Source organism: Augochlora pura, chromosome 3 (genome assembly GCF_028453695.1).
Source record: "Augochlora pura isolate Apur16 chromosome 3, APUR_v2.2.1, whole genome shotgun sequence".
Classification (NCBI taxonomy): Eukaryota; Metazoa; Arthropoda; class Insecta; order Hymenoptera; family Halictidae; genus Augochlora; species Augochlora pura.
Window position 1 is genome coordinate 21308750 of NC_135774.1, and position 15960 is coordinate 21324709.

Genomic DNA, 15960 nt, shown 5'->3' on the forward strand with positions numbered 1-15960 from the left:
ACATCTCACAATCCCCCACTTTTGTCACACTCTCGCTGATCGTACGCATCTTTCTCTTCGCATAACTTCAGTCTTATGACATGGTTAAACATTACATTATACGGTAAAGCTTTCGTAAAAATATCAGCCACGTTATCACCGGATGAAACATATTGTAATTTTATTAAGCCTTCATACTTTTCTCCAGTGATATGATACGCTATATCTATATGCTTTAACTTTGAACTTTCTACTCTATTTACAGTAAAATCTATTGCCGATGTATTGTCACATCTGATGATGTATGGCTTACATGGTACATTCATACTAAATGATCGTTCGAATTCGTTATACAACATGTTCATCCACATAGCTACTTTTACAGCATTCTCTAAAGCTATATATTCGGCTTCCACTGTAGAAGTAGATATTTGACCTTTGTTTATTTGCTTTCCAAGATATTGCATTACCTCCTATAAATACCACCATTCCACTATACGAATGCCTACCGTCAATATCAGCTGCCCAATCAGCATCACTAAATATCTCAATTTTGTTATTTCCTTGACTATATGTTAACACCTTATTCTTGGTTGCGTAAAGATATCTTAATACTCTTTTCGCCTGTACCCAATGAGTTTTGCCTGGATCCGATACAAATTGTGCTAATTTAGATACCGCGAACATTATATCTGGACGTGTCGCTAAAGCTATATACATTAATGAACCAATTAATTGCCTATAAGGTATATTTCTCATTTCCTCTCTTTCGTCCTCGTTTATAGGACAATCGTGTCGTGACAATTTTAAAACTGGTTCAATCGGCACCTCAGCTATTCTACATTCTTCCATGTTGTATTCTTTCAATAACTTTTGTATGTATGAACATTGTGATAGTTCCATAGTTTTCTCTGTGTGATTAACGCTTATGCCTAGTATATAAGATACTATTCCTAAAACTCTTATTTCATATTTTTAACTTATGATTATCGATTATCAGTTTCTTTTGTTTATTTTCTATTTGCGATACTGACATTATGTTTGATCTAACATTAGCAACATGGTATACATTGTACAATGTTATATCAACAGTATTATTATTTACATAAGTTTTTATATTAATATTTCCAATGCCTACTACTTCTAAGTTATCCTGCGAGTCATTACTGGCTGAATAAATTGTCTTATTAGTTATCGACTTATAATTCACAAACCAATCTCTACGTTTACAAATATGATGTGTTACACCACTATCAATTAGCCAGGAATCATCTAATTGTATATTATTTAATTCTAACAGAACCACATCGTTAGACTTGCGTTGATTTTGTGTACCATACCTTCTATTTTTCTTAGTATTTTGAATTTTTGAATAGCAGTTACTTGCTAAATGTCCTGGTCTTCCACACTTGAAGCACTTCCCTTCTTCTTTCTTATAATTCTTCTGCTGGACTGATGCTTTCTGGGTTTGCTGATAATATGTCTTCTTTCGTTCATCAGCATTGTCTGGTTCCTTTGCTGCTCGTCTGTCGTATTCACTTAGCAATATAGATTTTATTTCTGATGACTTAAATTTCGAATCATCCAGATTTGCTAATGCCATAATGATTCCTTCATAGCTATCAGATAACCCGCATAACATGGTATAAGCCAAGTCATCGCCACTGATTTTGTGACCAGCTTCCTTCAAGCTATCACTACATGTCTTAATACGTGATAAGTACGACATCATAGTTTCTTCATTTTCCAGCTTTATTGATACCATCTGTTTTATTAGCTTTAATATCCTTGGCCTCGATTTTGGTTCAAATACCTTTTTCAAAATGTCCCACGCTTCACTTGCCTGATTACAATCTGTAATGTGAGTTTGATGCTCTGGCTCAATACTTAGAGCAATAGTAGCCAGTGCCATTCGTTCTTAATTCTTTCTTGAGGATCTTCTGGTCTTACTATTTCGCCTGTAACGTGTTCCCACAAATCGCGCTGGAACATGATCATCTTCATGTTAAACATCCACGATCGGTAGTTATCTCCATTTAATTTGTCAATCCGATTTTGCGACTGCATTGAACTGACCATTTTATTGTTTGTAACCTCACTTACGTATATCTTTTTCTAATAAGTACGTTTTCCATATTACTCAAACGTATTTCTTTACCAAAAACGTTCCTGGGCCCATAACCTTGATAAAGGAGGCGATGTAAAACACTACATTACTATTTATTAATATGCTTTAATAATTGATACAAACAGTCCGTGCGTCGCATCGCACGCTGAGAATCACACACACACACTTATATAGTATTCTCAAAGATACATTGAACGCACGATCGAACGCCTCAATCGCTAAATAACGCGCATGGTTTAAACGAGCGTGACAAACGTCTCACAGATGCACTATTCTCAAGTTAGAGATGGGAATGGGTGGTCCACTTCCCCTTGCCCCTGTGCCATCCAACGGGACATTAAGTGAACGATGGACAATACATACGTATTTTACTGATTTAAAATTTTAAGTTTTATAATTACAATACATTTTTAATCATTTTCATTGAAAATGTTTTATTTGTTCTAAATGTTAAATATACATAACTTTGAATGTTATATATCAGAAAATTCATTTAATTTTCAGAACATCGTTCACTTGTCAATCAACTTGTTATAATTATTTTTTAATTTTTAACCCAATGTCGTTATTTCACTTATACAATTTCTTAAAATAAAAAACAGACGTCGTATAAGTTATATAAATATCTAAATATTTAGAATCAAATCATTGTTACATCTAGTAAGCTTAATTTTGTAAAGGTTATTCTGCTAAAGGATGTTTTATCATAATTTGTTGTGTTAAATAATACAGTATTTTACATTTGATATATTAAATATAAAGATATTTATTTACAAATATTTATAGATGTCACTAACAGAAGGTCACTAAAATGGAAAAAAAAAACTTAAATAGGTATTTGTACTATTGTGCATCATAATGTTAAAAAAAAACATATTTTCTATTGACAAAGGAAATTCAATGTCTAGTTATTTTAGCAAGTATGTAGTACTTTTGGTCCTTTATGATGCGTTCATATATGTTCGCAACATATATACACGTTTTAATAACACTTGTCATATTGTTGTATATGTGCTAATGTTTGTTTTATTATCTCAAGTAATTTATTCTTTGCAAAGTATGTCAACTCTTGAAAAATATGCTCATCAGTGTTTCGATTACTTACACTTAAGATAACTTTTAAAGGATTTACTTGTTTCTCAAGTGTACACATAAAATCTAAATTTACATCGTCTGCTGATTTCTCTTTTTCTTGATCCATTATCGTTTGATCTGATATAAAAGCTTCTTTTTCTAAACAGCTTACACTAGGATCTAAAATGATATTATTGATTTTTCTATTACGCCATGTACAAACCGAACCAATGCAATGAAATATAAGTTTTTTATATTTTTCCGTGTGTACATCTGATAATACTTCAATTTTTTGTTGTTTTGCTTCTACATCAGCAGTTAAAACAACAACTTGTACTTTCAACACTTTTTCAAAAATTTCTTTCACTATATTAAAAACCGTGTTATAATACCAATCATTCTTCTCCGTTGTTGGTTCTTTTGCATCATTTACTTTTTTTTGCCGATTTGAATAAATTGTAATAGTGAACGTATTGCTTATAGATTTTTCATTTATGTCTGTACTAAAAAGACGATTCAAAAAGTATTTGTAATTATTTTTACTAGCCTCCGTGCAGATTGCGGCACCAATCATACTATACCGTACAAAAGTTTTCAACGTTGACTGTCCTGTATTTGCTGTAACATTATGATTAAGTTCTATGGGATCTTGAACACACATACCGCTATTTACTTTTAACTTTAAATTCTCGTCTCCTGTCAAACATGCTTTGTATCTATCCATACATTGTGGCAAATTTTCTACATTCGTAAATTCAGATTCCGTATGTACCATCCCATCGAGTGGACATATTTTTTGAGATTTAAATTTAAAAGTTGAATAGAAGATAAAGAAACCGTAAAGAAGTTCCGGAATGCTACTTGTGTTCGTAATTGGTGATAATTTTATATTTTCATCGAAATTAACTTGCCACCCATCTATAATTTGTGGTTGACAAGTTTTCTGTAATTCAAGTAACGGAGGAATAATTTTTACTAATGGTTGTTGAAGGTAAAAAATTATTAACAAAAGTAAGGCATAATTAGATATTTTAAAATTTCTTGCCCAATACTTAATAACCATAATTAATGGCTTTAACCTGGTATCAAGCGAAATGCAAAATTTCATTAAATTACTTTTATATATACCAAAACTGTTTTTAAATGATATATCACAAGAGATGTTCGTTTTAACATAACAAAATTTTATAATCGGTATTTTAGCTTTTGGAATTGGTATGATATTAGAAAATATCGAATTCATTCTATACATAATACTTTTAACTTCCCTAAAAATTTTTTGCATAGATATACCTGTTGAGGTATTCATAGATTCACTTATTATGGGTTCACCTGAAATGAAAATTTTATTAATATAAGATGTTAACATTGTCTTAAAAACAATAATAAAATTAAAAGCAACTACCGATATCCATATATATATCTAAATCACATCCTTTAAAGCCCAAGCCCATTTGAGTGGATCCAAATTTATATGTTTTACATTTTGGAAATACTATTTTAAATAACTTATCCAACTGAATACAAATAGGTTCATATTTTGTTTCAATTTCAGCATCAGTAAGTTGAGTTGCATTTAAAAAAGCTGTTAATTGATCATCATATGAAGTTTCCTCTTCCAGTATGTGTTTTATATTATCATAATTTATTGGGCATTCATTTCCTATGGGTTTCATTACTTTCGGACTTCCTAAAGTTTAAACGAAAATAATTATATTGAAAACATTCGACAAGAAATATTTATCAAGAACAAGTTTCAAGATTCAAGTAAAACAGTATATTTCAAGAAGTAAATTGACGATAAATTATATTGAATTAATGAATAAAAACTATATCTAGATTAGTTACAATCTATTGAACGTATAAAAAAGTTAATCAAAACGAAATATATAATGTTTCAAGGTCAAGGCTCGTTGGGTAAATACAAATCTAACTTTCTGAGACATTAAAATGATTCTTAAATTTTGTTTAAGATTAATGCACTTTTTCTAATAATGTGATGTAATCGATAAGAATGATTTTAGATAAGTTCTTATTAATTCACCATGTATAGATATTATAATACCCAATAATAATACTCACTGCTGTGTAGTATTCTTCTCTGTACATTGAGTTTTATATTATTTATCCACACTGGTTTACTTAATACAGCATCTGTAGAAACCCTACAACATCAAAAGACTGGTTATGACTATGAACAAAAATTGACAATAAAAGAAAATAATATATAAATAGTGAATAAATAAAAAAGTTGTTTAATACCTGTCTGCAAATTCAATTATAAGGTAGTTTTTACTAGATCTATGTTTTGCAATTGCACCATATTTAAAAAAATATCCAAGAAGTACATTTGTTGGAATATATTGCGGTAAATGTACGAAAATTGATCTTTCTATTGCCTCTGATAATTTAGCTTTTTGTAGATGTTTTTTACCAGTAAGATGACCTTGTAAGGCATACTCATCTTGAAATTCCATTGAACATAATTCACACCGTTTTGATTGCATAGCTGATTTAACTGCCAATTTCGATAATTGAACTTTCTTTAAATGTTTTTTACCATTGAGATGACCTTGTAAGGCATACTCATCTTGAAATTCCATTGAACATAATTCACACCGTGTTGATTGCATAGCTGATTTAACTGCCAATTTCGATAATTGAGCTTTCTTTAAATGTTTTTTACCATTGAGATGACCTTGTAAGGCATAATCATCTTGAAATTGCATTAAACACAATTCACATTGATTTGATATCATCAATTACCTATAAATATTTCAGTAATATTCACTGCTTACTTTGTGCTTTCATGCTTGACAATTCAATGAGTTTTGAATCTTTGAATGCGTTCAGATAATGCAAAAGAATATACCATCCTGAAAATTATAAACATATAATGTATAAAATTCATTTCAAAATATATAATCAATTAATTTTAAAACATCCAATCTCTCAACATTATTTATACTAAAAACTTTTCATTATTTATATTATTATGTTTTCATAGATATATAAATTATTATTAATTTTGTAATACTGCTCCATCAGCATAGCAAACAATACAAGCAAAGTAAAACATTTTATCCACTTTATAATTTATTAAACAATACAATTTTGTAGACATTTTTTTAATTGATGGTCTATTTTCTAACCTTCAAGTAATATTCATCTTTCAATAATATTACTTATTTCCAAATTAGGTGTCGCAGCTTGTCAAATGTAATCTTAAATATTTTACTAAAACAACATACCTATGATAAACTTCTAGATTAGACAACAGAATAATATAAATTAAACATGACAGCAAAAAATTATTTACATCTTTATAACCGAAAAATTTTATTCTCTCCGTGTGTCGTAAAGCAGTAACCTAAGGACTGTTTTCGTCTTACAACTTCTATTCTTGTCAGTTTTGTTTTGCAGTTACATCAGAGATCAGAGACGAAATCCAGCGTTTCCAGAGTGCTCCATGAACATCCAAAAAACGTAACTTGCTTTTCTTCAGTTAACCTGCATCTGTATCATTCACTCATTATTTTCTCGTGCGTTGAAAAATCTAAAGGTATCTCAAAAGTCATTCACAATCGGGAAATAAGGAGTTCGTAAGGTTATTTGAAACAATTTTTTCCTTAGCGAAAATGCAATCCACAGTTTTGTTTATGAGTTATTAACGAAAGACACTGACCAATGAGAGGTGAACTATTCTGGCGCGAGACAGCCGAACCAACGAGCGGACGAAGCCTAGTTATGCTTATTGGCTTGGCCGCCACATGTCAGTCCAGCCTTTCATTGATCACTACAGGAATGGTTCTACATACTTCTGCATACCTCTAGGCCGCAATTTGATCCGTTAGTGAGGGATGATTTAGAAATTTTCTTTGCTCTGACTGATTAACAATTCACTGCTGAGACAGGATATATTGTGGATTGAATGCGCATTAAGGTTGGGAATGTGCTCACTAGCTTAGGGAGTCAAAAAGCTTGCAAAAGTAGCTCTCATTATTGTATAAGCTGAAGTAGGCTAGGAAAATATGTACATATCCCTAGGACTATCGGGGTTCCCGCTAACTGCCGATGCTCACGCTCAGTCTCTGGAATACAAGCGTAACGTATACATATGTAATAAAGAAAGTCTTAACCACAGTTTAGATATTTCTCCTAATAGTCGTCAGTAGGACAATACCTACAATTGGTGAACATGACGTGATAAATAAAAAGGGCAGCACAAAATTGGACAGTAGCCATTCACACTACGAAATTTTGGTCGGAGAAGCCGGCTCCGCGGTTCGCGCAATTCAAACTGCGAAAAATCACAAAATTCTTCACATTGTGACTCAACTAGACGTGAAATCTACACAGAAAGTCGAAGATATACTCCTGAACCTGCCTAAATAAAAAATAAAGAAATGGAAAAAGTAAGAGTCAGAAAAGAAATAATCTAGGAATAGTGATCGTGTACGATGGACGCATCGTCAAGCGGTTCCATCTAACATAACATTTTTCGTAGTACCGCTATAAACTTGTTTTATTCATGGTCGGTCTACTATGTCTATATCTCCATCTATCCTGAATGATCACATATACGGGGGTTAAGAAATGTATAATAAAACTCGTGATGATATAGACTGTTACCATCATGATTCCGCAGATCTTGTCCAGTATAGTAATATCGCACATGCCCATATAACGGAACAAAGTCGATGAAAAAGTACAGTCCATTACAGCTTTTAAAATCTAGTTTCAACAGCTGTGATACGTTCTTCGATTTTTACCGAGCGGTGAGATATATGCTCAAACGAATTCTTCCTTCCTTCCACTTCAATATTGTTTCCATAACCTGGGGTTTTCATCATCATTATTATCATAATTAGCCTTTAAATCATCAGTCTCCGCTAGACCTGGATTAACCATGAACACTTTCTTTCACCGCTCCGAGTATTATACCTAGAAGAGTCTCATATATATTATTGACGTGCCGTGCAGTCTTAAGCTAGTAGCCATTACTCATAGATTATTCTGTTAGAGATGGTCTTCGGATGATCCTATGTCTACCTGGCGACCTCTTCGTGGGCGACGATCAGACAGAAGTGTCCGTCTTCTTGGAGTAACTGCGAGGGTACATGAAGTCGTTGAAGCCTGTCGCGAAAGTGCATCACGGACACAGGCATATCTTTAAAAAATTTGAGCGCTCGTTTTAATCCGCTGCGACGCAGGAAAAAAATGCTACAACCACCTCGCAAGGGACCTACCTAGTTTTAAGTTGTACTAATAAGAATTTTGTTGTTTAAATAGGACAGTGCGAAAAACAGCCTCAAACCAACCTTTTTGATAAACAATATCTAATGCAATAGGCCAACGTTCCTGCACACAATGATAGCATTATAAACCAAAGACTATACCAAAGTTCCTATTGTTAGTCCTTAGTATAAGAAATTAAGTTGTACATAATAGAGATATATATATATATGTGTTTTGTATTATTGTATAAAAAAAGAAAATATGGTCAAATCATACCCGGCATTGCGGGGGGGGGGGTAAAGTAATTCCTGAAAGAACCAATAAATGGCGTGGTTAACGATAACATCACTGACCAATGGAAATATAAGCTGAGGTATTCTAGAGAAATATCCCTAGAACTATAGGGCTAATCGCCAATGCTCGCGCTCTATCTTCGTATGTGCAATGAAGAAAGCCTTAATCGCAACACGTGTCTAGCTATTTCTCCCGATAATCGTGAGTAGGAAAATACCTACATACTTATAATGTGCAATTAAAATTTATGCAAAGATCTTTAAAATTTTTACATGAAATTTATACAATACTAGCTTCAGTTTCTATGCGACTTTGGATTTAGGGCCGCAGCTCGTTAAGCAGTTGAAGATGGGAACAGAAATTGTTTTGCTTTGATTGCCTGACGATTTTATGCCAAGTCAAGATTCACTTCTGATTGGATGTGCAAGAAAATTATGAGAATTCAAGCACTTCCTTAAGGAGGAAGAAAAACAAGCCAGAGATTGGTGTCATTATATAAATAAACGAATATTTTGTCTTGAATTATTAACTTATGTATTCGAGTGATATGTCCATCTCATTTAAACTAAAACAATTCCATGAAACTTATAGCAGTTAATTTCTGAAATCATTGTTCTGCATGTTATTATATTAAATAATTTAATACAAAGATTATAGTATAAATTTAAAATTCTGTATACACAATGCATAAGAACAGACATTATTTTACTTTCATAATATTGTATATAAAATATTTTTGTCAACATAGTAGAAATGTGTAACAATATATATTTAAATGCTTTACTTGTATACTTCATTAGTAAAATTACAATTTTTAGTTCTGTTGTAAATAAATACAATTATTGTTGATAAATGGTGGTTTCAGTGATGAGATCACACAAATTGAATGAAAATAGTAGTTTACAAGACGTAAATGACAAATATCCATTTATCATAAAAACGAAATATTCAAACAAAATAAAATCTGCATAATAATCTATGTAGATATAATTTATATTTTTAAAAAATCGTTATATGCAAAGGTGAAACCATGAGATTGCGTTGTTCAGAGAGTTGGTAATACTGAGAACTGAAGAAGACCACATGGAAAAGACGAAATCATAAAGGGGCAGAGGGACACGATAGATCAGAAGCGCCACAAAACGGAGTTGCGGATGTTTCATAAAACACTCGGCATGGATCGAGCTCCATGTTCGCCCGTGAAAGTGATGCGGTATCTCCGCGATTAGGGGATACAAATCTTCTATCCAGTGAAAGGACGTTAAGTAGTTTGTATGTATTATTTTGTGAATCGATAGTTGGAATCGGTTATTCTGACAGTAGTAAGGTTAGTTCAAGGGTGTGTAATCTTCACGCGTGTCGGAAAGTAGCGTGGCGAAGCGATTGGTTTCGTCGCAGTGTAAGTGGAAAACTTTGTAAAAGCCGACCACGGCAGTGGAAAGTAAGAAAATTGACTCCGAAAAACATATCAGAAACGGAAAAAGTGAGAAGAATATTAAGAACAAGACCAAAGATAACATTCAAAGTGGTGGTGGCGACAGCAACAGTGACGGCAACGACAGCGGTGGCGCAAGGTGTGAGGACGAGGTGAATGCACGGCGGCCGCGGTGTGTGCCAGTGGTGTGCGCGCTCGTCGCTCGTGGAAACCCGCCAAAACCCGCGGCCGCGAACAACCACCAGCAAAAGCAACAGTAACAGCAACAACAACAGCAGTAGGAGGAAAAGGAGAAGGAGGAGAAGGAGGAGGAGGAGGAGAAGGTGGAACAGCATTAGCAATAGTAGTAGTAGTAGTAGTAGTGGTAGCAGCAGCGGCAGCAGCAGCGGTGGCAGAAGCAGCAGTAGCGCGCGACGTTGTGCTGTTTTGACAACTTTCCGCCGCGTCGGGGCGTCGCGCCGTTTTTCTCGCGGCGGCGGCGGCAACAGCAGAAACAACGACAACAGTATCGGCAACAGCTTGTTTTAAGAAGGTTGCTTGCAACAGCGGTAACGGCAGCGACGCTGCTGACCCCTCAGCCTACACGACGACGACGGCGGTGGCGACGGCGACGGTGGTGGCGGCTGCGTTCTGTTATTATTTTGCCGCGGTGCTTTTGACCCTTCGAACCGGGCGAGTTCATTGCAGCGCTTTCGCGGGGGTGTTAGCCAGTTTTATTACTCCGGCCTTCTCCGTCCGCAGCAGCAGCGCCGACGGCGCCAGAACATGATGTGGTATATGCAGCATGTCTACTAGTGTACGTACTCGATCGCACCAATAATCAAACACGTTCAACCGCCTATCTACAGGGCGAGAAGTCGCCGACAGGCTCTGGACACTGACCTTCGGTGTATATCTTTAACGAGCCGATCGAAAAGGACTATATCGGTAACGTTGCGACTAAGGACGCGACCGAACCACGTGATATACCTGTCGTTGGACCGCGTCATGCAAAGCATGCTCGACTCCCCAATGGCCATAACCTGAATTCAGCCGATTTGACCCGATTAAACCCGATTCAACGTATTCGTACATGAACGATTAAACGTACGAACGAATGATTGAAAACATTAGGTAGCCATTCACATTTTTCATCATTCCTCGTGTTTGCGCGTCTTATTTCGTGGAGTTCCATACCGAATCAAGTACACGTTAGAGCATTCTGAGGAAAAAGACTTCAATATTCAACGTGTCTCGGAAGTGTATTGCGTCTTGATGATGAAAATCTAATGGAAAATAAATAAAATTTCAACAGAAAGAGGTCAGCTTGCTTCCTTATAACAGGTGATTAGGTAGACTAATGGACGGAGACCGTGATATGCCTACTGTTTCTCATCCATTTGGTGTTCTCCCATACCGGTGATAACTTGAAATAATTGTGTTGTGGTGTACTGTACACATAGTGTCATTAATACAGTGTCGGTATAGTGTCAACCGTTACGTGTAATTGTCTGAAGGTGGTGGCGTGGGAGTCCGACATTTTAACCGTTCGTATTCACGAAAAGATACAAGTGTCCACGTGTGAAATACGGTCGGTACTTCAGGGGCGTGGGAATCATACGTCGAGCTTACATTTGCAGAACATTTTTTAGTGTTTTTCACAGATAGGAATTTTATCATATGTGCAGTTAACATTTGATTTTGTAGTCACGAGTTGTTTGTTTTTCCATTATCACGACCACACTGTTGTTTACTGAAGGGAAAGGCATCAAACACGTCTTTTACTGCGATTCAAGAATTTCAAGGGAAAATAAACAATGGACATTCCGTGCTACATTAACTAAGAAAAAGGAAAAATAAAAGATTTTTCAAAGGCTATACGTACACTGACAGTTCAACGGCATTGTTGAGAAAAATACTTTATCTGTGCTTTGTACAGCCTTGTGAAGTGTTTGACAGTACGTGACCAAGTGCGTGACAATGAAAAATACCTGGTGAGTCGAAAATTTTTCTTCATAATTTTTACATTTAAATATGGTCATTTGTTCTTGCAATACATACATTTGAAATAGTTATTAGGGACAAAGGGGAGAGAGAAAGGAAAGAAAACAGGATGGCGTAGAGAAGGGGGGGAAGGGGAAGGATAGTAGATGAAACGAGAAGTATATTTTTCATTTCTACTTTGAATTATTATTAGTAAGCTGAACGCCTTTGTATACAGAAGACTAGAATTGCTGTTATTTTTCTTGTTAAAACATGAGATTACGTATTCTAATGTTGGAATTCCGTGATTCTGAAACGTACGTATTACATCAAGTAGACAAATGAATTCAACATAATGCACATTATGTATGATATTTTCTACTGTGCTCGCATTTATTTATGTAAATTAGTTGATTCTCGTTATTGATCCTTCTTTTTGTGTGTTTCCAACTGCTAGAAACGTGCAATTAAGAACCATTATACATCATACGACGTGTATCTGTTTTTAGGTTAGGTTAGTGATCGTTACTACTTAACCTCAAAAATTATCATAGATTATTTCTTTCCTTCAGACTTACAATATTATATATGCCAAATAGTCTATGTTAATAGGAAGATGGATGAATTTAGTTGAATTTAATATTATTTATATTACTGATTGCATCATTGATTTGAGATAGAAGATATTAATCAATTTTTAGAAATATCTATATGAATGTGTGGGTTGATTTTATAGATAGTATTTTATTATTATAGAAGTATCACAATGAAATTATATCTGTCGCATTCAAAGAAAGTTGATATTATTTAATACGCCATTAATATAAATATAAGTATTTATTGATGAAGAATCAAATTGAATATACATACTTATTCAAGGTCAATTTATTGTTCCAACAACAAAGTTATAATGTGTTCTATTGAAATGAAATCATATGATCATACTGTAAGAAACATTAAAATGTGTTTCAGTCTATTACATTGTTTGATAACATCATGAAAATAACCAATCTTATATTTGTAATTTGTGATTGTCTTTACCAAAAATAAATTCAATTTTGTTTTCTAAAATAACACATTGAATTCAAAAGATATATATTCCATAATCGCTTATCAATTAAATTCTAACACATCTAAATTATATTTTATTTAAACAGTTATACAGTTTGTCATTTTAAATAAAAGAGATTTCATTTTTGCAGAAAAATTATTGTTACGAACAATGGCAAAGACCAGATGATCAATTCTTAAAATGTTATATTGTGAGGTTTCACTCATACTTCATAAAAGTATACGTATATTTATATTTTTTCTAAAAGTTATGTTGAAAATAATATATGGAAATACTATTATAATTACACATAATTTAGATTTATACCGTCACTTTTCATATTACATTCCAGCTTGAAATATTTAAATAATTAAGTGCAGTCAAAAGTTATTTTAAAATCACAAATAGGTATGTATTGTTAAATATTTTTTTCTAGATTAATTAATATAACAGTATACGATGCATTTCTAAAATTATAGAAGTGTAGCTAGAATTTGGTAATGAGATGTATCAAACAATATTTGACAAATGTGGCTTTAATTCATATAGAATGTGTTAGTATTAAAAACAGTATTTAGACGATGCTTCAAATGCAGTTGTGCTTAATATTGTAGATATAAAATTAAAACATTGTTATAAGTTTGTATTGTAGGTTACATACCACAAATCAATAACTTACGTTGATGTTAATTGAAGAAGAAGAAGTTGCAATTATTAAAAGAGTGTTGGATCTATAGTACATCGAATTGATTTCACAAGTATTTAGCATATATATGGAAATGTGTGTTACATTTACATCACAAAATTGCTGATTTATTCTAGATTGGTTTGTGCAGAGTTTGTAAGAACTTCGCTACAATATGGAATGACTTGTTTCATTTAGTGAATTAAAAGTAGTTCCAAAGATTTTGAGGCAATAAATATTACTAAATACTATTTAAGAAAGATTAATAGTATTTAAGTGATTGTTTTAACAGATTTAAATAGTTAATATAGTAAAATTAAAAATTAACATTGATTTAAATTGGCTAGTAATTAAAATATTTGCTATGTAAACTTAATTTGTGTGTATATATATATGTATATATATTTATAGGGTTCGTTATACATAATGAACTTTTGAAAATCTCTGTACCGTTAATGTCATTATGTTTTGTATATTACAAAATTAAAATTACATTTATATATACCAAATTTTCCTTATAGAAAATATTTTTACATTACAATTCCTGGAGAAATTACATGTACAGTGTTATAGAATCAAGAATCATTTTGAAATATTTATATATACAATTACTAATAGATAATGTAATTTAAAATTAAGTTGAAATAATGGTGTAAAACGCGTAATTGTATTTTCTTAATTAAGGAAATTTTAAAGCTTACAATTAATGTATGAAATCAAGTCATTTATATATTATTTACTGTGTAGGATATAGTGAGGTAATATACTTTGCAGTTCCTAGCAAGATGAAACATATTTTGGGATGTCTTTTCATTTGTAATATATGAAAAATAAATTACTTATATTAAAATTACTTACATAAAGATTTGTATAGTTATATGAAAATTTCAAGTACATATAATTACATTCGTCATCGCTTGATCTCTTCTTTTCCTATGTCATTTGTGTAACAACTATTTCGCAACTGCAGTATAGTATAAATTAATTGTCTGTGCTTCCTGCTTTTATTACTAGGAAACACATTTGTACATACAAGAAATGATAAAGTATTAATTATATCATATATAACGAATATTATTTGCTATTACAAAATAAGTACAATTTTTGTATTATATTACGCGTACACAGATTTTAATGATCGTATAATATACTGTAGCTAAGAAACATGATTTATCTACAGTTTTTGTACATATATATCAAATTGTAATATAATTTATATATTTTAAGATTTCAATTATTAGATATGTATATAATTTTAACCCCCATTTACTACTTATGCAATAACTTAATTTTTCCTTAATTGATGTGATATATATGTCAGTGATTGACTGTGTATTAGGATGAGATTTCACATGAGAATATTTTCTTACGGAAAGAAAGATTGTTGTTCTGAATGTAATTTGTGCAAACATCTTTTTCTGTTTAGACTGTACTTGATAGCTTTTTTCATGTAACTTTTGAATTTACACGTAAGATTTTCATTTTGAAACTATTAAACAAGTACATATGTTTTATTTCAATAATTTTGTTACTATTTATCCTTGTAATAATTGCTGCTGCTCTTTATTCCATATAGCTATTATATTATCATAATTGCAAAGAATTATACGTTGACATAAAAATTAAAGTGTAACGAAATTTTTAAGAGAAATATTATATATTACATTTTTTCATTATGGCTTACCAAAATCTTCCTTTAAATACTCGAAGGACCATTGGGAGGTTGAAGTAGCAGTTGAAAAGTAAGATAAAAAAAACAGACTATTTGGGGTTCTTCACTTCTTTTTGCTAACCAAGATTATGTATAACGCATCCTACGTGCACGTATGCGGAAACGACGCATCTAATAATAGGCGACACGTTTACCGTCGACTTATTGGGTAGCTTACTTACGAGATGTATTCCGAAAGTAATAGGCATGACATCGGAAAATTATTTTATAATTTATTTCCGTCGAAGCATTTTAAAGCTTGTTATTCAACTAAATATATTTATTCAACGAAATATTATGCAAGTTTGCCTAAATATAGTTTAATCGACTTCATAAATCTATATACGTATTTTCGGATCATCATAACACGGCGACGGAATTGTGGGGGGGGGGGGGGGGGGGG

The 15960-nt window shown here is 32.6% G+C and overlaps 2 protein-coding genes across 11 annotated transcripts in view; one reads left to right on the forward strand and one right to left on the reverse strand.

Annotated features, from left to right (window-relative positions):
• Positions 1 to 3076: 3076 nt before the first annotated feature.
• LOC144478652 (poly(A) RNA polymerase, mitochondrial) lies at positions 3077 to 7696 on the reverse strand. Of its 9 annotated transcripts, none has more exons than XM_078196747.1 (8): positions 7010 to 7130; positions 6501 to 6697; positions 6334 to 6432; positions 5980 to 6057; positions 5444 to 5879; positions 5264 to 5346; positions 4587 to 4871; positions 3077 to 4513 (listed from the first exon to the last, which is right to left on the reverse strand). In XM_078196747.1, exons 4-8 carry the CDS (start codon positions 5990 to 5992, stop codon positions 3090 to 3092), a joined length of 2241 nt encoding a protein of 746 aa, XP_078052873.1. In that variant the 5' UTR covers positions 5993 to 6057; positions 6334 to 6432; positions 6501 to 6697; positions 7010 to 7130; the 3' UTR covers positions 3077 to 3089. The 9 variants fall into 9 exon arrangements, with proteins under 9 accessions (XP_078052873.1, XP_078052871.1, XP_078052865.1 ...); XM_078196745.1 differs by having other exon boundaries at positions 5444 to 5897; XM_078196739.1 differs by lacking the exon at positions 6334 to 6432 and adding an exon at positions 7365 to 7696 and having other exon boundaries at positions 5444 to 6057; positions 7010 to 7272.
• Positions 7697 to 9863: 2167 nt separating this feature from the next.
• Mnb (minibrain) overlaps positions 9864 to 15960 on the forward strand; it is a 46483-nt gene continuing 40386 nt past the window's right edge. Inside the window, exons 1-2 of one of the 2 annotated variants that reach the window (XM_078177115.1) lie at positions 9864 to 11718; positions 11887 to 12121. The gene's annotated coding sequence lies outside the window, so the exon portion shown is untranslated. Of the gene's footprint in view, positions 11719 to 11886; positions 12122 to 12289; positions 12428 to 15960 lie in introns of those variants that run through there. The other variant, XM_078177116.1, reaches the window with a different exon arrangement.